Source organism: Lupinus angustifolius, unplaced genomic scaffold (genome assembly GCF_001865875.1).
Source record: "Lupinus angustifolius cultivar Tanjil unplaced genomic scaffold, LupAngTanjil_v1.0 Scaffold_82_50, whole genome shotgun sequence".
NCBI lineage: Eukaryota > Viridiplantae > Streptophyta > Magnoliopsida > Fabales > Fabaceae > Lupinus > Lupinus angustifolius.
This window is the reverse complement of record NW_017724144.1, coordinates 25,436-50,877: the sequence shown is the minus strand read 5'-3', so window position 1 is coordinate 50,877 and position 25,442 is coordinate 25,436. Positions and strand designations below refer to the sequence as shown.

The following is a 25,442-nucleotide window of genomic DNA, read 5'->3' as shown; positions in this document are numbered from 1 at the left end:
GGAAAACACAAATTACATCATGAAATATGGTTATTTTGTGTTTTCCCTTTATTAATAGTATAGATTATTTTACCCAACGTATATACTACAAAATTATAAACTGAATTAGGATAATAGAGTATTAAAATATATTTATACCCATTTTTTAACTTCATGGTTTAAAATTAAAATATACCTATATTTACTTTTCTAACTTATCTACGATCTCCACTGAATTAAAATGTAGTTATATTTAATTTTAAATATCATTTTTGTTTTAATAATTATAAATATCAAGAAAATATGTATTATGTTAAAATATCAAAGTGTAAAGAATTAATGTATGTATTTCGTTGTCCACAAAAAACATTTAACCAACAAATTGTTGGGCTTACTTTTGTCACCACATGGCACACTCTAAAAAGAAATTGAAAAAAAAATATATATTTTTTGTTGATAATAATAACAACGTTACAAACAGCTTCCATGTACCCATTCATCTATCAGTATAACACGTTACTAGATCCTCACCAAGAATAAAGTGGGGAGCATATTTTATGTCATAAATTTATACCAATTCATATGCACCTTAGTCTTTATTAGTTAAAAATTATAACATTAATATATATTTAATTCATACTTTATATCTTTGACTAATGAAAAACAATGGATACATAGAGTGATACACGTTCTGGGAATGACACTTGTTGATAAGGCAACTACACGTCTTAAACGTGATTAGTTCTTTATTTATAATATATATTCCAGTTAATTAAAATATAATTTGTTCATTAGTTTTTTATTGGTAATATAATTTTAAATCTAATATTGCTATAATTTTACTAATTAGTAATAAATAAATTATTGATTGATGACATATATCACTTTGTTATAAGTAAAAGAATTAATGAAACGATTTATTAGGATTATATATTAGTTTCCTATTTAAATAGAGCAATTTTGGTAAATGATCTTAAAATTTATCCTCACATAATCCAAAAATAGTGGGAGTCCTCGGAGACACTCAACGGTCCTATTTAAAGCTGATTGGTGTCATTTGCACTTCTTGCATAGTTGCATATTGGAAAGTGTGCCCTCAGAATCAAGTGTGTCTTTGGTGTGTTTCGCAATCTAATTATTTTATTTTTCTCCATAAAAATAAAATAATATTTAATTTTTCTATATAAATACTCGTTTCTCAAATACTACGTCACTCACTATTTCACTACTATATATTGAGACTGTAATCTGTTGTATGAGGTAGTTAAGCAGGTTGAAAATGTGGAGATTGAAGGTAGGAGAAGGAGGGAAAGACCCATATCTATTCAGTACAAACAATTTCGCTGGGAGACAGACATGGGAGTTTGATCCTGAAGCAGGTACTCCTGAAGAGAGGGCACAAGTTGAAGCAGCTCGTCAAGATTTCTATAACAACCGCTTCAAGGTTAAGCCCTGTAGAGACCTCCTTTGGCGCTTTCAGGTATTACTGTTATCTATTGCAAATTCAATCTTTGATGTTCAAAATAACTCCGGTAACCTCTATTTTAGGAAATCAAACATGACAAGATAAAAATAAGGAGCCAAAATTATATATTACGTACAAATTATCCTACACCATTAGAAAAACAAGTATTATAAAATAGTATTTTGTTTATTAATGGTTTGATATGTGTGGAGAAGTTTAGTACAAGCCCAAAAAGGAGAATATATTAAAATAAGACTGGTCTAATTTTTAAAGGAAGATGAATGTGGAGAAAAATCATATTAAAATGATTATGAGATTTATAACCATAATTTGTCAATAAATGATAGACAATTGTGAATCGTTTGATTTATATAGTGGACTGTGGGCCACAACTAGTAAAATTAAAACTTGACAGTTGTTCATATAATATGAGAAATTGTGACAATAATTTATTTTCATTTAAAAGTGGTGTGAAATTATTTCTTGATTAAATAATTTATAATATATTTGGAATCAAATTTAACGTAAATCTAGTGTATCTTAGGGATGACAATATTTAACAAAGTGAAATTATATAAAATTTGCTTATACATTAGACTGTCACATATTAGTTTTATTTATTTATATTTGAATCCAGCATAAATATTTATATTTGAATTAAAGAAAGAGGATTATAAGAGTTTTATATATTATCACTCTATTATTCATTATTTATTTTTTACTCTCCTATGAAAAATATAAATAAATGGTGGATGATGTAATGACCATGTATAAATCTTTAATTAACCGTGTATAGATTTTATACTCTACATTTAATTACTTTTTCAATTAAAAAATACATTTATGATTTTACTCTCTAATAATAAATATAATAAATATGAGAAGAATGTGACTTTCCATATATAGAAAATAATAGTGAAAATTAAGTGTCTTCGTTAATAAATTAATAACGGCAAATTAAAAAACTTCATGAAAAATATAAAATACCTTTTTAGCATACACATAACATCAAATGCAGGATATCACGAATGTGAAAACCGATAACATATTTCCCATATATATATAAAAATAATTGTTGTATAAGGGTTAAGAAGATTCTTATGTGTATTATATCAGGTTAAAAGTCATTCAGGCTCCGAAAATGATCAGTTTACTATCAATAAGATGATAAGATACTGTCATTTTAGCATTAAAAAAAATCAACCATATATTCAATTATATATATATATAGAAATGGAATAATGTATTTTCTGGTGTGAGGGGATAACTCCCCTCCTTACACCAATTGTACAATAATATATATCCATTTATTTTTTTTATTTTTTTTTCATTTTCAGATATTTTGATTTTATGAATAACGATTTTCTTCTCACCCTAGAAACAAGAGACTCACACTATTCCTTCACTTTCACTCTCCAGACACTTCTCATTCACTCACAGCACCTCCTACTTCTCTTTCTCTCTCAAATATGTACATTCTTTCACAAACTTTCATATTCACTTACAAATCTGTATATTCTCTCTCTTCTTCTCTTTCCTCTCTCTTATGTTCTCTGAGAAGAAGAGGAAGAATTCACACAACAACTCCTCTCTTCATTTGTTATTCAAGTGGACAATGAAGGAAAGGCAATAAATGATAAAGGAAACATGAAATAAATTTTATTTTCTATGTTGATGTTTCTTCTGTTTATATCTAAAAGTTGAGGAATTATTTTTTGTGGCTAATGACTAATATAGTTAATAAATTTTTATGTTTTTCTATTAAGAATTATTTTGGACTTAATGTGACAAAAACTCACAATACATAGCTAAAAAACCATACTAAATCATAGATTTTAGAGAGAGAAGGAGGTGTCCTAAGTAAATGAAAAGTGGAAGTGAATTTTTCATTAAGTGTATTAGGGTGAATGAATGAAGAGCAAGAAAGTGAAAATGATGATACAAAATTGTTGGTTTCCGGTGAGAGAAGAAAATCATTATTATACAAATAAATATGAGAAAATGGAAAGAAAATAAAAAATATAAAAGTGAATGGACGTGTGTCACTATGTAATTGGTGTAAGGAGGAGAATTATCTCATCACACTAAGAGATATATTATTCCCATATAAAAAATGGGTCGAGTGTAATTAATTTGCGATGACAGGTGGGAGCATTAACTCCCCCAATTTTTGTTGACATATTAATATATGGTTGTCTTGCTGGTGCCGGCTATTACTTTGTGGTGGTCACTTCAAGTGCTGAATGAGTGTATACCTTCTCTGTCACTACGTTTTCAGAGAGCTATCTTAGGTGATGGCTTTTTTGTCTCGAGCATCTTAAATCTTATAAACCTTCATGTTTATACAGAAGTGGATTTTGACATAAAGTTTAGGAGAGATAACAATATTTATTTACAATTTGTAATTATGATTAATGGGGTAAAAAATATAAAGAAATATACATATTTGTTTTAAAGTTTCAAAATAACATATTCGTTCGAATAATAATTAATAATTAAAATATTAAAGAAAAACGTACATTTATTTAAAGTGTCACTCTTCATTTTTTTTAGACTTAAACTCATCGATGATTGAATTGTGAGTAAATTTTTAGTTATTTCTTTTGTTTCTAAGAAATTCATTTTTTATCTTACTACAAAATTTTGTTTAGTTGTATTGGTTGCTGAAAATGATATTTTTATAATATTTAAACTAGAATAACTAGATCAAACAAATAATATGCATCTATTTTCTCCATATGTCAAAGTTGTACTTAATTGTGAGATCGTTAACAATTTTACAAATATGAATCACTAATAACATCAACAATAAAATATTGAAATTGATATCTAAAGTTAATTTTCTTTGCTCACTAAAATTCACATGGTAAAATTTTTGCACAAAAATGCACATGTTATCAATATTAAATTATTTATAAAGATTCATAGGATTTTAGGACTATTGTAGCAAAGTTTAACAAAAACAACATGTGATCCTATAATCTATTTTATGTGTAAAATCATTATAAAATCGAAAAAATAAGAGAAAAATGTATGCATTGATAGTGTAAGAGTTATATATTATTAGTTTATCCTTCATCATTCATTTTTAGTTATCATCGACTCTTTTTAAAATTTTATATAGATAACAGACAAATGATGTATCAACTATATATAAATCTTCACAAATGTTATACTCGTAAAATAATAATATTATAAGTAATATTAACATCTATATTTATAAAATAATTTGATTTATTGTATCTAACTTTTAAAAGATCACACAAATTACATAAGCTAAAAAAGTATATTTGAAAATAAAAATAAAGAAATATAGTCGTAAAAAATCCAGGGTAGTTCCCCACCTGTACTTAGCATGATTCGCCGTGTCAATAGTATATGAGTTTTATGTATTATTATTGTATTACCTATCCATTATATTTTATCATTATAAACTTATAAAAAAGTAATATAAATAAATTATGGATGATGTATTGTTTGTATATAACTTTTTACACTTCCGGTATATAAATATTAAACTAAAATAACCACAATTATTATTTCTGAGGTTCATAATTACGTCTGAGTGAGAAATATTGACAATCTACCTAATAAGATAAAATTTTATACTATCAAAATATTTTTCTCTTTAAGTTGGTCAAAATATAAAAAAGTTTAGAACATCATATTAATTAATTTCTAAATTTATATATATATATATATATAAAAATTATTATTAGAGAGTTTTCATTCATGTGTTTGATTGTATCCCAAGAAAATAATTTTTCATCCAAATACTTTCAAAACAAAATATATTCCTCTCATTATAAGGATGAATTTTGGCCATTAATCAGGTGGAGTGTAGATTGCAAAATAAGATTTAATATGTATATACTGATGATAATGTAAGTATTTTCATACTATTAGCAAATCATTCCTTATTAATATATTAACTATCATTGATTTTCAAACAAAAGTAATACAAATCAACGGTAAATGATATGTTGACAGTATAAAAAACTTTACACTGATAGTACATGGATTTTAAACTCATTAAAATATACCATAGGTCGAAATGAAAATTAATTACATGGATAATACAAAAAAGAGAAGAGATTTATTTTTATCTAAATTAAGTTATTATATTATTACATTCAATATCATCTGTTTATTATTTTAAATTTAACGGACCAAACGTGAGCGTAAAAAAAGTGATGAGAGAGAAAAAAAAGAATCTTAAATGACTTTTAAGTTTTAACATTAGTTCGTTAGAGTTAAATAAATGAAATAATAAAATTGAATTAGTATAATTTAATTTTGGGTGTAAACTAATATCTAATAATCACTTTGAACCCATGTCCAACATTGTTTCAAGTAGGTTCATCCCTGTTTATAATATTGGTTACTCTACATGATAATTCCTTATCTTGGGTGATGTTGTTATAAAGTTTGGTGAATCTAACTATCAACAAAATACGGGTCCAATGGTTTACGATTTCCATGGTCGAAGGTTTGATTTTTGGGAGCGCACTTGTTGGGAGGGGTAATCATGAACTCTGGATGACATTAGTTCATCTGTGTTTTATAATATTGGTTGCTCTACATGATAATTCGTTATTTTGGGTGATGTTGTTATAAAGTTTGGTAAATCTAAATACGAATAAAATATTGGACTAGTAGTGTAAGACCCTATTAGATCTCATAGTCGATGGTTCGATTCTTAAAATTGCATTTATTGGGAGGAATTTTCATAAATCCAGAAGGGTTAATTCCTTACTCAAAAACATATGGAGATAGTTTGGTAGTTACCAAAAAAAATCTAACTTATAGTTATTAGTTTATAGCTGATAGTTGTGTAAGTACCTCAAAGGTGTTAAAATGACATAATATTATATTAGATGATTTTGTTGTAACATTGGCTAAACGCACATTTTCGTAGACAAAAAGAATATGAGAACTACGGTACCTTGTAGCTAACATTTTCTTTCCATTTTATTCGCTTAAAATAACAAAATTGAGGCTACAGGCCGGGCCCACGTTTAGTGAGTGCCACACGAAGTCCATACTTTATGGTCCCAAGTTTTTTACGCTAGTACAGTAATTTTACTTCCATGAATTTTTACAAAAAAATTACTCTGTTTGGACAAGTTTGCTTTTTTTTCTTCTTTTAATTTTACTGTCATCCGTTATTATAACTCTAAGCAGTAAGCATAGACTTTCAATATTTTGTTGATTTCATTGCTTATTGTATTATATAATAACTACGCATATTTTTTCGATATTTTGTTGATTATATTACTCTAATGGATGATTAGTTAAAATAATGGTTCTACCTAGAGTAAACAAAGTATGAAAATATTTAAAACTAATTAAGAAGTTGACTAATTTTTTTTTGAAGTAAGTCTCAAAAAATAATAATTGAGTTCGGAAAAAATAAATCTTACCTCATCATGAATTATATGAAACCATTTTTATTCAAAATTATGGTAAAAGTATTTCGTAGTTATTTTTTTTTGTATAAACAATTACCAGTGTTGTTAAAACTATATCGGTTATTAAACCGGTCAGGGTACTGGTATAGTGGTACAGTGGTTCAACCAGTGGTTCAGTAATTAAACCGCATGCCAGATATACCTACTTATATTTATATATGTATAAACCTATAACAAAAAAATTCCAAATAGGTAGATACTATTTATAATCTACTCAAAATTCACATAAATAAACAACTTTAAGTCTTTAACAAATTCAAAATCTAAATTAAAAAACATATATTAATCCAAAATTATCACTTAATAACCACAAAATATAAATAAATGACATAACTTCACAACTCACTCTATAAAACAAATAAATTAAGAGTTTTGACATTTAACATCAAGGAGTCAAAGTTATCTTATATGAATATTATATTTTTCTACCAAGTCCTATCTTCAGATAGTACTCCAAGATTACACAAATGTCACTGAGATTATATACGAATATTAGGAACCAAAATGTATAATCTAAGTATGCTTCGGAAGCATGTGCCTTGAAGTGTTGAAGAATAGTTGGAAAGATTGGTCACCTTGTAATGAGTTTTTAAGTTTTTTTAAAAAAAAATATATGTGTATAAACCAACCGGTTTAGTAAAATACCGGCCGGTTCACCGGTTATGACAAGTTTTTGATCGGTTTTGATACTTGACCGGTTTAACACCTGTACCGTACCGATTAGGGGCTGGTTCACCGGTTTTCTGGTTGAACCGGCCGGTACGGTCTGGTTTTTATAACTATGACAATTACTATTCATTTTTATTTTATATTCACAATATATTTTGAGCCCTCATTTTTATTAAGATTTTGGTATACAAATTTCCTATGGTTTATTTTTTTTCTATATTAGGGTCCATTAATTTTATTGCATATGATTATGGTTGGAAATGAGCCAAACTAGAGTTCCCCTCGGTTCAGTTCGATAAGGATTGTCTCAGCTCAAAACTCGGCTCGAGTTCAAACGAGTTATTTTTTTAACTCGAGTTCGACTTAGTTAAAGCTTGCGAACTATTCAATTCAGTTCGAATTGGTTCATTTGGATAACTCAAATAATTAATTTATTTTAAAAAAATACTGCAAAATATTTTATACATAAATATAATATTGTTTATATATATATAAGAACAAAAATATAAAAAATAATGCATAAGCCATAATAAACACAAATATATATATATATATATATATATATATAGTCAGCTCATGAATCTAACGAGTCGAACTATATCTAACTCAAGTTTAGCTCGTTTATTTAACGAGCTCAATTTACAGCTCTAATTCACCTCATTTGGTTCATAAACTAAGTTTATCAAACTAAATAATAAATCGAGTTTTAAATAAAAACCGAGTTAACTCGATTCATTGTCATTGTATAAAGTTTAAGGTCAACCTTGGTGACATGGTTTTGGATTTATAAGGAAAAGATGAAAGAATGAAAGATTATGAGGTTGAGGAGATCACTAACGTGCATAATTTGAGTTAGCTTCGATAATATTAGTTAAACAAAGTTAAGCTTATAAAATTGACACATAAGTTTTTGGAAACTTTTTATTTTGTGAGAAAAGCTACCTGGTATCATAGCTTTCAAAATTAAAAGCTTTTTAATTTTTAATTTACCAAACAACTCCATAAGCATATTAATATAACCAACAACATGTTGGTAAAATAATATATGGTGTTGTCAAATATTAGGATGACCAAAAGTCTAAGAGTTCGATTTCTATGACCGACACTTATTGGGAAATACAACTAAGAACCTCAAAATATATTAATTTCTTACCTATAAGGTGAGAGGATACCCTTAGTAGTATAAAAAATATAAAAATATAAGTTACAAGCTTATATACTACTAGATAAGCTATATGCTTTTCTTTGGAAGGCGAAATCTTATATGGGCTACTCCAACTTTTTTGTCAATTTCTGCCAAATTTCCATTTTTATTGTAAAAAATTGATCTCGAGATTAACTCCCTAATACATGTATATATAATAATACAAAATGAATCTAGTAGGAATTCACCTCTCGGAATCGTTATACTTTTCTTTAATATTATCACGCAATTTAATACTCCATGCCAAAATCTTTCAGATCACACATCAGTTTTTTCCCGGTTATAATATATACAAAATTCTCTTTTATGCTTTTGTGAAAAGGTACGCAAAACATGGTCCACCTATTTAACTCTTCCTAACTTAAATATATAAGGTCATAAGATCAATATAATTTGGCAACTGTTTTGTTAATTAACCTTAAAAATATAAAAGACAAGAAGAGAAGTTTTGCCACATAATTTTATTTTTCTATAACCTTAAAACTTACTTTCCACCACTTTTGTTTCTGGGCTTGTGTAGTTTCTGAGAGAAAAGAATTTCAATCAGAAAATACCTAGTGTGAAGATAAAAGATGGCGAGGAGATTACACACGAGAAAGTAACAGCCACGCTGAGAAGGGCTACACATCACATATCAGGATTGCAAAGTAGTGATGGACATTGGCCTGCTCAACTTACTGGGAACCTCTTTTTCCTTCCTCCTTTGGTAAGTACTTAACACTCAATATTATAAAATACTTTTTGATTATCAATTTTTTTAAGTAAGGATATATTAATTATCAAAATAAAGGTATGTAGATGATGGAACATGCCTAGAATTTTTGGATGAAAATTACATGTACAAAGTTGATGCGCCATTCATGTTTTTCTCAATAGTATGATGTCACTTAATGCACTATTTGTTTTAGTAGAAAGATGAAAGTACACATAAAAATGAATATTTTTTAATGACATATGTGACACTATATGACACATAAGAACGAATATTTTTAATGGCATACATGTCACATAATGTTCTATTTTGTTCCAGCAATGTGATAAAATGACACATAAAAATAAATGCTCTTAATATCATACATGATACTATATTATTGGATGTGAAGAAACCAACTTAGGACAAGTAATTTTCATCCAAATTTTTTTGGTGTGAAACAATTAAACAAGCCTATTTATAAGCCTCTAGTGCACTATAAAAAATGTGCCCCAAAGATGAGAATACATACAATCAAAACCCTACAAAAGCATTTACTCTCGGTAATCCTTACCCATTTGATCTTGACTCTGAGCCAAAATCTGACTCTAAGGGTAAGAATTTTTTGAAATGGTGCAACGCAATGCAACATGAAATTGATGCATTGTGTGAAATAAAAACATGTTCCTTAGTTTCAACGTTGCATGGGAAGAAGCTGATTGGTTGTTGTTGGGTTTCCGAAGTAAAAGGCAAATCTCATGGAAGTATTGAAAGGTACAAGGTAAAAGAAATGTAATTGGATATCTTTGAGTGAAAATGAAGAAGAAGAAGAACTTAAAGAAAGCTTAGTGGAAGAAGATGAATATTGATACTTTCATTATATTATCTTGCAAAGATTTTGATTGATTGATACAAAGGAATGGGAAAACTATTTAAAAGAGAAAATAAAGAATTAATTAACTGACTAATTCCTCATTCCCATATTTAACACATGCTTAAAAGGAAAGTCTATGAGATTACAAATGTTGCTTGCGATCCAAGCTAACTTGCCCTGCATAGTTGTTTCTGACTCTGGCTCAGATTGTCCAAGCTTGGCTTACACTTATGATCGAGGAACTTGGGCTTGTCATGGTTTGTGAGGCCTGACCGTGGCCTTGTGCTTAGCATGCCTAGGCTGGCATACTTGCTCTGGCCTGACTGTGGCATTGTGTTTGGCACACCCAGACTGGCACACTTGGCCTGGCTTGATCGTGGCCTTGTGTTTGGCACGCCCAAAATTGCACACTTGACTTAGCTTGACTTGGTCACAATTTTGCATTCCTTGATCAATGTCTTGGCACATGCTAGTTGACACGGTCAATGTGAGAATTTGCGCATGAGAAGCATTAGTTGGTGCATGATTTTCTTGGCTTGGCCCAACAGTTTGGTCCCTTGGTACACCATTCTACTGTCTTGGCCTAGCAGTCTGGTCCCTTGGTGCACTAGTTTTCGGTCTTGGTGCACCATGTGGCTTACTATGTAGGTTAGCTTGGATTGTCTCTTGAGCATATGATTGATCCTTAGTGAGTTGATTAATGTGTAATTTTGATACAAGGCACACAAGGTTTCTAAAATGATATACCTAAATGAAAGGGGTTGATTATTTTGATTCTTTTCTCTCATTGCCAAACTTGTTACAGTTTGAGTTCTTCTCTCTACTAATGTTGAAAAAATGTCATCTTCATCTATTTGTTGCTAATAACGCATACGGTAATTTGCATGAAGATATCTATATGCGGTTGCCATTAGGTTTTAGACATAAGGAGTAGCCTCTTATTTATAAGTTACATAAATATGGTCTTAACAAAGCATCCACAAATTGGTATTCCAATATTTTAGATGTTCTTATTGCATTTAGTTTCGCACATAGCATAAGTGACCCATCTTTTTTTTGTGCATCGTGAATTTGGTTTTGTTTTTTTGCTCCTTTATGTCGATGACATTGTTCTCATAGGTTCAAATCTTCTTCTTATGAGTTTATTTAAGAATATTTGACACAATCGCTTCAAAACTAAACCTTTGGACCATATGAAAGTTTTTGGGTGTTGACGTTGCAAGCTCAACAAATGGCCTTTTTTTTACCACAACGACATTATGTTCTTGATTTCATCTGATAGGGGTCTTACAATTACTGTTTATGTAGATTTTCTCATGGGATAGAACATGACATTATCTCCTTCCGATGGTATAATTTTAATTGGTCACACACCTTATAGTTACCATGTGGGTCATCTTATTTATCTAATGGTAAAACTTCGTAATATCGCTTACCTCGCCAACAATTCGAGGCAATTCATGCATGATCGTCATTAACCACACTTGAGTTTTGTTACTCGTATTTTTCGCTATCTTAAGTCCTTTCCTAACCAATGTCTCTTCTTTCCTTTATATTCAAATTTATATCTTAAAAGCTATTGTAATTTGGTTTGGGCTCGTTGCTCAAAAACCAAACGCACCACTACTAGTTATTATATTTTTGGGTTTTGGTATAATCTCTTCGAAGACAAAAAAACAATGTGTGGTCCCCTGCTCCTCTTTTGAAGCAAAAAAATATTCGTCTATCTCTTTCTACACTAATAATGTTGTTTTATGATAATCAGATTGCAATTCATATTTCATGAAGATTAAATTGCAATTCATATTGCCTCAAACATGTGAATAAAATATTGTCGTTCAGATTGCAATTCATATTACCTCAAACATACTATTTCACTAACGGACCAAACATATAGAAATTGAGTATTATGTTGTTCATGAAAAAACTTCCTTCGACCTTATTAGTTATTACTACTATGAAATTGAGTTCTACAGATCTAATTTTTTATTTGCTTACCAAATCATTGGTCAAAGATCATTTCATGCATCTAAAGAGCAAGAAAGGCTTATCTGACTTACACATCTCATTCTGAAGGGAATGTTATCAACACCAAATTTTGTATTTGATGTCAAATTGTTTATTTTCTGCCTTTTATTTATTTATTCCTTTCTTGTTTAATTTTTAGTTAATAGGTATCAATGTATCATGCAATTACCAACGGGCGTTGGTTCAAGTGGTACATGCTTGATTCTCCTTAAACCACTTACCTGTGGATGTGCCCGGCTCGGACATGATTGCCTCCGATGCGAGGATACCTGTGAAAAACAAAAAAAAATGTATCATGCAATTAATAGGTTTTGATTGCTTTAAACATTTATTTTTCACATATTATCATATAATTAATAGATAGTGATTGGTTTAGATATTCTACTCTTTATTCCCTCCTTTAGAATCATTTTCAGTAAATTTCTTAGGGTCTGTTTGCTTTGTGAAAATATTTATTGTTTTCGTTTATTGTTTCTATTTTTTGAAAATATTTTTCAATTCCAGGAAATGAAAATTTTAAAATATATTCGTTTCCATATAACATTTTTGTTTTTAGAAAAGGGAAACATTGAAGATGAATCAATTTTTGTTTGTTTTTCAAATACCTTTTTCTAGTTGGTTGTTTTCAATTTATCTAAAAAAACTCTTACCATATAATGCGATTGCCCTACTAACTGAGTAATTGTGGAATCCGTAAAGTTGGCTTGGCTCACTCCCACTTCTACTTGGACAAATGAAAATCAATGATAAGGGAAGAATGAAAATCCTTCGCCCCATTTTTTTGAGTGTTATTTATTTCTAATTCAATTAAAAAAATGACACCTAATTAAAAAATATATAAATAAAAAAATAACTTTTTATATTATGTGTTCCTTATTAAAATCAAAATTGTACTATTGTTAACGCATATGCCCCTCTTTTTATGGGGTTTCCTTCATTTGCAAATTCTTCAATGCCTTTTTTACTTATTTTACTAATCCGTAATCTAATAACATTTCTACTCTGTTTTTATCCCATTTGCTTTCTCCTCAAAGCCATCTTCCAAAATCTTCATCTGTGTGTTGCCCTCTTCGTAGTGAAAGCCTTTTTTATGAGAGAAAATACTTTCTTTTCTTTCTATTAAATCAATTCAATTTTCCTTTTAATGAAGATTGACATATATCATTTCATGCTTCTATTTCACCATTGATGAGGATGAGGTTCAAGTCCTCTTTCTACTATTCCAAACTTGCAGTATGACCAACACCAGACAAAAGAAGTGGATGGACAGAACTGACACAACGACGTGAAATGATTAACTTAGTAATAATCACAAAACTGCCACCGCCACATTCCTTACTGTATTCAAAATGTATATTAGGGTTTAATATGTACACTCACAGTGTAAATGTTTTTTATACTGTGAGTTAATCATTCACGATTTATTGATTATTATTGACTCTCAAACAAAAGTAATACAAATTAATGGTGGATGATGTGCTGACAGTGTAAAAGCATATATTTTAAACTTTTTCGTTTTCTATTTTCCGAAAATAATGGCTCTATTTTCTAAAACTAATAATGAAAATGCCTCACCAAACATATTTTCTATTACCTTTTCTATTTTTTCTGAAAACGAAAACATTAACTGGTGAAAGCAAATACACCCTTATATTCAATGGTGAAATCAACAAGATGCAATATTCCAAGCTCTAATGGAGGAACACGAAAGAAAACAAGAAAACGAAGAAGATAATAAGTCTATGTGTATTGAATGGTAAAAAGAATATGTATTGCATACCTTACAAACTAAATGGCCAGGGATACTTATACGGAAAACAACCAAAACATAAAAACTAACTAAGCTAAACTAACTAAACTAACTTTCCTAAAACAGAAAGTTTCAAATACATTGAGAATTATGTGATGCAACTTGATTGGGCTTTAAGGATTATGTGTTGGACTTCAATATTGTTGTTGACAATATTCTAAATATATTAATACAAAGAAAGTAATTCTTTCTTCACAGTTAACAATTTGACATGCACATAATTCCCTCAAAAGTTTGTCTAATATGTAGATGAGCAATAATCAACACTAATTTCCTGCCTGCTCAAAACATTGTAGGTATTTTGTTTGTATATTACAGGGCATCTCGAGTCTGTATTTCCAGAAGAGTATCGAAGAGAGATCCTTCGTTATATATATTGTCACCAGGTACACTTCTATTTTAAATTTCAAGCACAATGCTTAATTACAGTAGAAAAGATGAATTATATTTTTACACTTCTTTTCCTTTTTCTATTTGAGGCGTTTGTTTAGGGTTATCGATTTATAGTCCCAGAAATCACATTCTTAGGAATGGTATTAACAATAATGCCATTAGTAGGTATATTAAAATATATGTTTAGTTAAATGATATTTATAATTTTTGGGAATCTTTATTGATATTTTTTGCAAGAACGTAAAAGCTTGTTTGTTTATGATATATATTCTCAGAAATATATGATATAATTGTCAAAATACCTCTATTTTATATAAAAATATATCATTCTATTAATCATTTGAGTTCAATCACCATTTCCAAATATTTTTAGAACACTAACATTTTCTAATGTGATATAACTAAAGAAAATAATTTTTTTTTGTTAAATGATACTTTAATACAGCTACAAAACCAAAACAATTGTCATTTGATTACTTATCTTTGTATAGAAAATTTATTTACTTGTACTAACTTCAAGTGAGGTTCTTTGTTATGATTAGGGGAAAAATGCATGTAATTCCATTGCCTCCTGGAAATTGAAAGTAGCTTGGTCTGTCATCTATGTGTATTGTTGTGACCATTCACAAGAAGTGGAAAACTAACGAGAAATATGAGAACATTTGGAAATTTGTAATTTTTAGATAGACGATAAAACATTCTAAAGTTTTTTCATGGAAATGAGAAAACACTAAAACACGAGAGTATATTTTCTTTAAAAAAGTTTTTTTCTGGAAAATATTTTTCTTACAACTTCAAAAACAAAGTTACCTATTATTTCTAATTGTTATTTGTTAGGGATGTTTGAAATATGTTATTATCTAGAATTAGAATAAAGTAGAATATCATATTATATATTGGAATCATGTCACTTATTATAATGTGTATTAGATATAAGCACAAAATAGAAACACCTCATGGGCTCCTGGGTGTGCTAGGGTTTATAATCATTATTCTCTAATAATATCTTGGTAGTCGTTTAACACTCTCGGGGACGTAAACACAATTGGCCGAACCCCGTTAACAAATTCTCTGTTTATTCTCTTATATTAGTTCCATGTCTTTATTTGATTGCTTGTGGCCAACGCTTCACAACGATCGCTTCCGCTGCACTAACAATTGGTATAAGAGCCAATTGGTAGATGGCTCTTGACCCAGACGCCAAATTATGGCAAAGGAGGGTCAAGAACGTGTTGGCTGGACAAGGTATGCAAAAGATATTGCATGAGGATAAATAAGATGAGTTGAAGGAGAAGGACATATGGCGTAACTATTGTGGGGGCGATGTATCTGTTGATCCAGAACCCCATAAGTTCATGTATTGGGTTAGGATCAAGGTCGAGATAGGGACTTATGTGTTGAGTTTGACCCAGAGACAAATGTTGACAATATCTCTCTAGATGATGAGAGAATGTTCTCATTTGAGATGAGAAGTGAAATATCCTAATGGCGTGTCTGAGACGTCATAGTGAAGTATGTTAATTGTTAGCAGATCCACAAAACACAGAGTCGTTGACTGACTTTGGTGTAGGGTGTAACATGAACATCGACTTTGATGCAAGTTGTAACATGAACATTCGTAGAGATGTAGGGGGTGTGAAATGGGCATTTGCTTGGATGCAAGGATGTGACACAAACACTAGTTAACATTGACGCAAGATGTATGCTGTGGGTATACTCCTTATGATGGGGTATGATAGTTCTTTTGAACTAGGATTGTTAGAGTAGACAATGGTGGTAGCGGTTGAAGCTTTCCAAGGAGGCTCCAAGGTTCAGTTTGACTGAGTATTGAAGAAGATGATTGTTGGTGAACTTTTGTGTAAATATTCCAATATATCGAAAGACTTCCTAACAATAGGTGGCTAGGCGACGTGTTCCATTTGATGGCGGTACGAGAAGCTACACTATAGGTTTGAAGAGCTAGGCTCTCGGTAACATCGTCAATGATACTTAGAAGGTTCATGTTGTAGGGGAGCAATTAAAGAGAATTAGACAATGAACAAGGTGAAGTCATATATTCGCGAAGGTGGAGATTCTCGTGTAGATTTCCTAAGGAGCGAGATATTCGTCTATTTCAATGAAGGTGGAGATTGTTGAGGATGTTTGAAATATGTTTTATTTGAAGTCCCACATTGCCTAGAATTAGAATAGAGTAGAATATCAATGTTATATATTGGAGTCAGGTCCCTTGTTATAATGTGCATCAGATATAAGCACCAAATAGAAACACCTCATGGGAAGGTGGACCCATGGATATGCTAGGGTTTGTAATCCTTATTCTCTAATAATATCTTGGTAGCCATTCAGCGCTCCCGGGGGCGTAGGTAAAATTGGTCAAACCCCGTTAACAAATTCTCTTGTTTCTTCTCTTATATTAATTCTATGCATTTGTTTGATTGCTTGTGGCCAACGCTGCGCTATGATCACTTCCACTGCACCAACAATTGGTATCAGAGCGAGCCAATTGGTAGATGACTCTTAACCTAGACGCCAAATTATGGCAAAGGAGGGTCAAGAACGTGTTGGCTGGACAAGATCTGTAAAAGATATTGCATGAGGATAAATCAGATGAGTTGAAGGAGAAGGACATATAGCGTAACTATGGTGGGGGCGATGCATATGTTGATCCAGAACCTCATAAGTTCATGTATTGGATTAGGATCAAGGTGGAGATAGAGACTCGTGTGTTGAGTTTGACCCAGAGGCAGATGCTGACAATATCTCTCTAGATGATGAGAGAATATTCTCATTTGAGATGAGAAGTGAAATATCCTAATGGCGTGTCTGAGACGTCATAGTGAAGGATGTTAATTGTTAGCAGATCCACAAAAGCACAGAAGCGCTGACTGACTTTGATGTAAGGTGTAACATGAGCATTGACTTTGATGCAAGTTATAACACGAGCATTCGTAGAGATGCAGGGGTGTGACATTGGCATTGGCTTGGACGCAAGAATGTGACACAGACACTAGTTAGCATTGACGCAAGATGTGTGTTGTGGATATACTCCTTATCGTGGAGTATGATAGTTCTTTTGAACTAGGATTGTTGGAGTAGAAAATTGTGGTAGCGGTTGAGGCTTTCCAAGGAGGCTCCAATGTTGAGTTTGACTGAGTATTGAAGAGGACGATTGTTGGTGAACTTTTGTGTAAATATTCCAATATATCGAAAGACTTCCTAGCAATAGGTGGCTAGGCTACGTGTTCCATTTGATGGCGGTACGAGAAGCTGCACTACAAGTTTGAAGAGCTAGGCTCTCGGTAACATCGTCTAGGATACTCAGAAGATCTATGCTGTAGGGGAGCAATTAAAGAGAATTAGACATTGAACAAGGTGAAGTCATATATTCGCTAAGGTGGAGATTCTTGTGTAGATTTCCTAAGGAGCGAAATATTCGTCTATTTCAATCAATGTGAAGATTGTTGGGGATATTTGAAATATGTTATTATACGAAGTCTCACATTTCCTAGAATTAGAATAGAGTAGAATATCAATGTTATATATTGGACTCAGGTCCTTGTTATAATGTGTACTAGATATAAACACCAAATAGAAACACCTCATGGGCGGGTGGGCCCATGGGTATGTTAGGTTTGTAATCCTTATTCTCTAATAATATCTTAGTAGCCGTTCAGCGCTCCCGGGGACGTAGGCACAATAGGCCGAACTTCGTTAACAAATTCTTTTGTTTCTTCTCTTATATTTATTCTATTCCTTTATTTGATTGCTTGTGGCCAACACTGCACAACGATCGCTTTCGCTGCACTAACACTATTCCCAGGAATAATATGAATATTTTTGAAAAATGAAAAATCTACCCTATGAATTTAGCATAGTGAGTGGGAAATAGGGATGATCAGTAGGTATAGGGATTGAACCTTCTACTTTCCTTGCACGTAAACAATTGAATTGTATTTGAATTTTGAGACACGACAACAATGAACAACTATTATTGACCATGTTGTAATTTCACTTAAAGAACGAAGATGGCGGTTGGGGACTACATATAGAGGGTCATAGCATCATGTTTTGCACTGCACTCAACTACATATGTATGCGCATTCTTGGAGAAGGGCCTAATGGAGGTCAAGGCAATGCCAGTGGTAGAGCAAGAAAGTGGATTCATGATCATGGTGGTGTAACATATATACCTTCATGGGGAAAAACTTGGCTTTCGGTATGTTTTTATATATATATATATATATATATTGAATTACTGAAGTGAGAATGGTTTGAATTTAAAAACTGGAAGAATAATAAATTTGGGTTTTACAATCAATTATGAATGCTTATGATTAAAAGTTAGTTATTAGTCACATGATAGTCATGTGTAAGTACTTTTAAATCTTCATCGTTCAGATAAGATCTAATAATACATATTAATTTTTCTCATTTCTTACAATAACACATTGTTATCACGTGAGTCGCTCTATATATATATATATATATATATAGCGTTTATACCCAAGTTAAGTTACACTAGTTACATTCAATCTCACTCATTCATTTCTTATATTCAAGGACCAAAAGTGAAAGTGAAATAAATGATGAGAGAGAAAAATTGATATCTTAAATAACTTTTAAGTTTAAACCATTTGGTCCATTGGATCTAAGAAAATGGATGACTAAGATTGAATGTAATTAGTATAACTTAACTTGGTTGTAAACAAATCTCTCTTCGTATAGCGCAATAGAATAATGTTCTCACGTGAATCGCTCCCTACATATATATATATATATATGTGTGACACGACTCACGTGAGAACATTGCGCTATTGTGAGAAATGAGAACAATTAATATGGATCATTAGATCTTATTTGAATGGTTAAAATTAAAATATAGATGCACATGATGATCATATGATCGATAACTAACTTATAATCCTAATCATCCATGATTAGCTGTAAAACACAAATTTATTATTCTAATAATTCTTATAAGAGAGTTGTTATTATATGTATGTATGTATGTTTTATGTTATTGACTTTAATGAATTTTCTAATCGTAGATACTTGGTTTATTTGAATGGCATGGAGCCAATCCGATGCCCCCTGAGTTTTGGATCCTTCCTTCGTTTCTCCCCATGCATCCAGGTTTAGTTAATTACTTCATTTTTCTTTCTCACTATCAAGTTAATAATATTTCACATGTTTTAAAATATCTATCAATGAGAGATATAAATATATTTAGTTAAATTACTGAATCAGTCCATTAATGCTTCTCATTTCATTCAGCGGAAAAACTTAGTGAGGAAGTTTAAAAAAATATTAATTATTTCTTGATTTCATTAAGTAACAAATAGAACAAAACTCTTACACAATTGATCTTGTAAAATACAAACCATGTATATATATATTTGAAATTGAATCACGGAGTATATACGATTATGGAATTTAATATTTATTATATCACCTTAATTAATGCAGCTAAAATGTGGTGTTATTGCCGATTGGTATACATGCCCATGTCCTACTTATATGGTAAGAGATTTGTGGGACCTATCACACCACTCATTCTACAATTGAGAGAAGAACTATATACTCAACCTTATGAAAAAATTAATTGGAAAAAGGCACGTCACCAATGTGCAAAGGTAAGAGACATTGTATTTTCTAATAAAAAGTTATGTAAATATACATATCCCATGTATCATATGATAATTGTCAATTATATATATATCACAGGAAGATCTTTATTATCCCCATCCTTTGTTACAAGATATGATTTGGGATAGTCTATATATATTGACTGAGCCACTTCTTACTCGTTGGCCCTTCAACAAGTTAGTCAGAGAAAGAGCACTTCAAGTTACAATGAATCATATCCATTATGAAGATGAAAATAGTCGATACATAACTAATGGTATTGTGGAAAAGGTAGGAATTGTAACAATAAAAGAATATCTAGCCATTTTCATCAATTCTTGTGAAATTAGCAATAAAATTTCCGTTATGAAAGTTTATTCATTCAAACATGTCATTAACATGTATATTTTTGCTAGATTTTATGTATGCTTGCTTGTTGGGTAGAAGATCCAAACGGTGTTGCTTTCAAGAAGCATCTTGCAAGGATCCCAGATTATTTATGGGTTTCAGAAGATGGAATGTCCATACAGGTAGTAATATTGTATCATATCAAATTTTAATACAAATTAAGTAATTTTTGCTTAGTGAGTTATATTAATTAATGAACTTGTTTATATATTGTAGGGTCTTAGTAGCCAAGGATGGGATGCCAGCTTTGTTGTTCAAGCTTTGCTTGCTAGTAATCTAGTTGATGAAATTGGTCCAACTCTCGCGAAGGGACATGACTTCATCAAGAAATCACAAGTATTTTCTATCTTCATGATAAATACATTACAACCCCCTTTTGAATTAAGGAGAGAAAAATCAATAATATTTAGGAGTCCCCATCTCATACTTATTCAGTGACTTAACCTACTAATTGAATATTGGACACTAAAATGTCAACGGGAGAACAAATTTTATATGACAAATATGATAATGTTGTGATAGATGAGTGTATACATTATGAAAAAAGTTGGAGTAACTCCTATTATAGAAAATATTGTAGAGTCATGTCTTAGGTGATTTGAATGGAAGAGACCATTAGAAGCTCTGGTAAGGAGAGAGTAGATCAAATAGATGTTAGTTAAATTTTAAGAAGGAGATGAATGACAATTAAAAACATGCTAAAACAATTAAGAAAGAAGAGATCAATGTTTGTCAATAAACATGATTTAGTATATATCATTATAATATCATATGATCTATAGTCAACCTCACCTAAATTAAAACTGTTAAACTATTGCTATCATAACCCTCGCATTAAGAAATATATTCATTATTGATTAATAAATTTGTGTTGTGCATTATTAATCGGTAACTCATCTCCTAGATCTACCTACCATATATAATGCACCACTTCCTCATTTCATTTAATAGGTTAGGGATAACCCTCAGGGAGATTTTAAAAATATGCATCGTCATATTTCTAAAGGATCGTGGACTCTTTCTGATCAAGATAATGGATGGCAAGTTTCTGATTGTACTGCAGAAGGTTTGAAGGTAACTATAAGCTTAGATCTCAAATAACTTAATTTGTCTATAATTACAATAAAACTCTGTATTGGTCCATGTGAGATATATCTTTTATCAATTTATTTAATAAAGATTAAATTTATCAATTCACTCCTTCAACCTTGAAATATTGAATGGTCCGAATATCCATCTAGTTTAAAATGACAAGCTATTAAGTTTCGTTTATAGCTAACATGGTATGATGTAATAATATTTCAAATGCATATATGTATTAGAATATGCACAAAAAACATCATGTAATACATGCAAAATTGGTAAAACATTATTTTAGTTCAATTGACTTAATGGATGCCATCTTTTAACATTCACGAAAGTATATCGTTTAATTTTAACATATTTTAACAATGTTAAAATTAAATGGTGAAAACTTAACCAATTATTGTTCATGTATTTAATTTGGTTAAATTAATTGTCCTTGATGTATTTAGAAATATTAAAATAAGTCCCTAAACCTTTGAAATTTGCATTTAGGTCCTTAAATTTTAAAACAAATTGTAATTAGGTTCACTAGCTAGGTAGAGTTTCTTTACAAGAGTGACAATCTCAAGGATCAAGTCAACCAGAAGGAGACAACTTGAAATACTTTACTATTATGGTGATCCTCTTTGGAATAAGTAGATCTTTTAAAGTAGGAATTTTGTAATTGGATCCCCAATTACAAAAAGGGGGAAGACTTGAAAATTATTTTATAAATGTATTTTATGACTCTGAAGTTTTTCCATTTCCTCCATTACCAACTTTCAAACAAACCTTAAGAATACTTCTCAGGGATCTAATTGTAAATAATTTTAAAATTTATGGACCGAAAATACAAAGATTTAAGGTTTGGGGACCTATTTGAATTTTCATAGTATCTAAAAAGATTGTGTAAATTAATTTAACCAAATAGAATAAATGAATAGAAGAAAAATGGACTAATTCTTATTTTTATAGATTAAGTTGATCATATCTATCTCAAAGACATTAAATTAAAAACTGAAATATCTTTCTGGTTCCAACAAAATTAATTTACATACTTAAATTTATCAATCACATTATTTTTTTTGTTATACCAAGAGTATTCTATTACATTTTGGGGTGAGAAGTTAATCACTTTTGGGGTTCATGACCGCCCCTCCCAACAAGTGACGCTCACCAAAATTAAACTATCAATTTTGGGAATTCAATGAAATCTTAGACCAATGTATCAACGCCTTGTTGGTTATCAAGTCACATAATGTTAAGTAGCTAATTAATTTTCGTGTATTTCAGTGTTGTTTACTTTTATCAACGTTACCATCGGAGATTGTGGGAGAAATGATGGAACCTGAAAGGTTATATGATTCTGTCAATATCCTTTTGTCACTCCAGGCAAGTATTATTAATTTTACAACCATATAGTTTAATTGATTGATTGCGTACTCAATATTATTTGCTTGATGCTTAGGGTAAAACATGGAAATGTGTAACATAGACTGCACATAGGAATTTGGTGTTTAATTTGCTTGTATATGATTCACTATTGACACAAAGTCAATTTTGATTATTGTAGAGTAAGAATGGTGGTTTAGCAGCGTGGGAACCAGTAAAAGCTCAAGAATGGTTAGAAGTAAGTGTTCTATTATTTATTAATGCGATATATGTAAATTAATCAATTGATAAATGGTATTGGTCATTAGTTAATAAACTAATAAGCTTTGTATTAATTTTCAGATACTCAATCCCTCAGAATTTTTTGAGGGCCTTGTAGTTGAGCGTGAATATGTTGAATGCACTGCATCAACAATTCAGGCTTTAGTTTTGTTCAAGAAATTATATCCAGAGCATAGGACGATAGAGATAGAGAATTGTATTGCAGATGCAGTTCGATTCCTTGAAGAGACACAAACGTCCGATGGTTCATGGTATGGGAATTGGGGAATTTGTTTCATTTATGGTACCATGTTTGGACTAGGTGGTCTAGCAGCTGCGAGGAAGACTTTCACTAACTCTGCTGCCATTCGCAAAGGTGTGAAATTTCTACTCTCAATACAGAGAGAAGATGGTGGGTGGGGAGAGAGCTATCTTTCATGCCCAAAAAAGGTTCATATTTGAATTATTATTACAATACTATTTTTGTTGGTTTAATATACCTTCCACCTTATGGGTAATAATTTTTTTTTGAGTTAAATGATTATCCCTCGTCGCTTCCAGAAATTGATCTATTTGATGATCCAATGATGTCTTATAGCATTAAAACTTGTTGGTTCTACAATACTATTTAGTCACGTATACTTTTTCCACTCCAACTTTAACTAATAATAATGTTTTAATTTAATGAATTTGAGTAATGCAGATTTACATACCTCTAGAAGGAAGTCGATCAAATCTTGTAAATACAGCATGGGCTTTAATGGGTCTAATTTATGCTGGACAGGTTTGTTTTTACATTGCAAAAGTGTGTTTGAGGGCCAACTTTATGGTATCTTAAAACTCAGATTACTTCTACTTTTTTTTTCTATAACCAGGCACAGAGAGACCCGACTCCTCTTCACCGTGCAGCAAAGCTGATCATCAATTCACAATTGGAAGAGGGTGATTGGCCACAGCAGGTACTTAAATATAATAGAATTTTTCTATACATTTACTATTCTATATCATTATATTAGATACAATAAGAAACCATCATCTCATCAATTTTTATAAAACAAACTATTAAAGTACATAATGATATGATTGTTTCTTAATTATGACATATGATAGTGACTATATAAAGAAGAATATGATAAATATTTTTTATTTACATCTTTTGTTAGAATAAAAATGTATAACTTGATGATAGACCATATTTTAGAAGTATAAACAAATATATTGATTGCATGTTTGATCCTCACAACAACATTTAGGTAAAAATTAAGTCATTTTCATAAAAATATATGTGCATAAAAATGCAATTTTCACCTAAAAACTGACTAGTATGACCAATAGAGTTTACAAGAAAACCAATCTTTATAAATGAGTTTGAATAATATAAGTAGAGGAGGGATTCACTTACTCCAAGAGTAAGTTTTAAACTTACTTTTCATCTTAACCATCAATTCTAGAGAAATCCTATGATTTAAATTAGTGAGTAGATCTAAACCATTAGATGTCCATAAAATTGATGGCTAAGATAATGAATAAGTTTTAAAAATATACTCTTTGAGTAAGTGAATCCCGTGAATGATTATTGTATATTTTCAATATCATGCCAGTTTACCTATTTTCTAGTTAAACCAGTCAATATGGTCTAATTTTCTAATTGGTACGTTCCAGTTTTCATAATAATAGTTGAAATAATATACTTTTCACAGTAATATAAACACAACATTTTAAAAGAGAGATAAAACAATCTTGTAAAGATAGGTACACACCTAGTGGGAAACCGAGACAAAAAATAAAGCAAAGCAATTAAAAAAATCAAAATTAATTTTTTTTTCTTTCAATTTCACTATAAACAAGTTTTAAAAATATTTTAAATTTATGAAACAACACAAATCACCTATTATTCATATGCAGGAAATCACAGGAGTATACTTGAAGAATTCCATGTTGCATTACTCAATGTATAGAGATACTTTTCCAATGTGGGCTTTAGCTGAATATCGTAGGCATGTTCCATTGCCTTGAATCATAGCTTAACATAAAATGCTATGAACGCTGAGAGATTGCCAAATTAAATTAATATAAAATAAAGCAAATGGAAATCATATTTGTTATA

At 30.4% G+C, this 25,442-nt stretch overlaps 1 protein-coding gene across 3 annotated transcripts; it reads left to right on the top strand.

Moving 5' to 3' along the window:
* Window positions 1–996: 996 nt before the first annotated feature.
* LOC109339602 (beta-amyrin synthase-like) lies at window positions 997–25,442 on the top strand. 3 transcript variants are annotated; one of them, XM_019577062.1, is made up of 17 exons: window positions 997–1,102; window positions 1,240–1,459; window positions 9,309–9,494; window positions 14,488–14,577; window positions 18,603–18,800; window positions 19,633–19,717; window positions 20,051–20,217; window positions 20,309–20,500; window positions 20,626–20,739; window positions 20,834–20,953; window positions 21,569–21,691; window positions 22,976–23,074; window positions 23,256–23,312; window positions 23,417–23,785; window positions 24,039–24,119; window positions 24,211–24,294; window positions 25,241–25,351. In XM_019577062.1, the coding sequence occupies exons 2-17, from the start codon at window positions 1,259–1,261 to the stop codon at window positions 25,349–25,351; spliced, it is 2,277 nt and encodes a 758-aa protein (XP_019432607.1). In that variant the 5' UTR covers window positions 997–1,102; window positions 1,240–1,258. The 3 variants fall into 3 exon arrangements, with proteins under 3 accessions (XP_019432607.1, XP_019432608.1, XP_019432609.1); XM_019577063.1 differs by having other exon boundaries at window positions 1,003–1,098; window positions 1,244–1,459; XM_019577064.1 differs by lacking the exon at window positions 997–1,102 and having other exon boundaries at window positions 1,259–1,459; window positions 25,241–25,442.

Excerpts from the sequence above, each read along its gene's own strand:
- LOC109339602 (XM_019577064.1), top strand. The coding sequence starts at position 1,259 with ATGTGGAGATTGAAGGTAGGAGAAGGAGGGAAAGACCCATATCTATTC. Across the intron at positions 14,578-18,602 it reads GTTATATATATTGTCACCAG|AACGAAGATGGCGGTTGGGG; the intron begins GTACACTTCTAT and ends TTTCACTTAAAG. Across the intron at positions 24,120-24,210 it reads GTCTAATTTATGCTGGACAG|GCACAGAGAGACCCGACTCC; the intron begins GTTTGTTTTTAC and ends TTCTATAACCAG.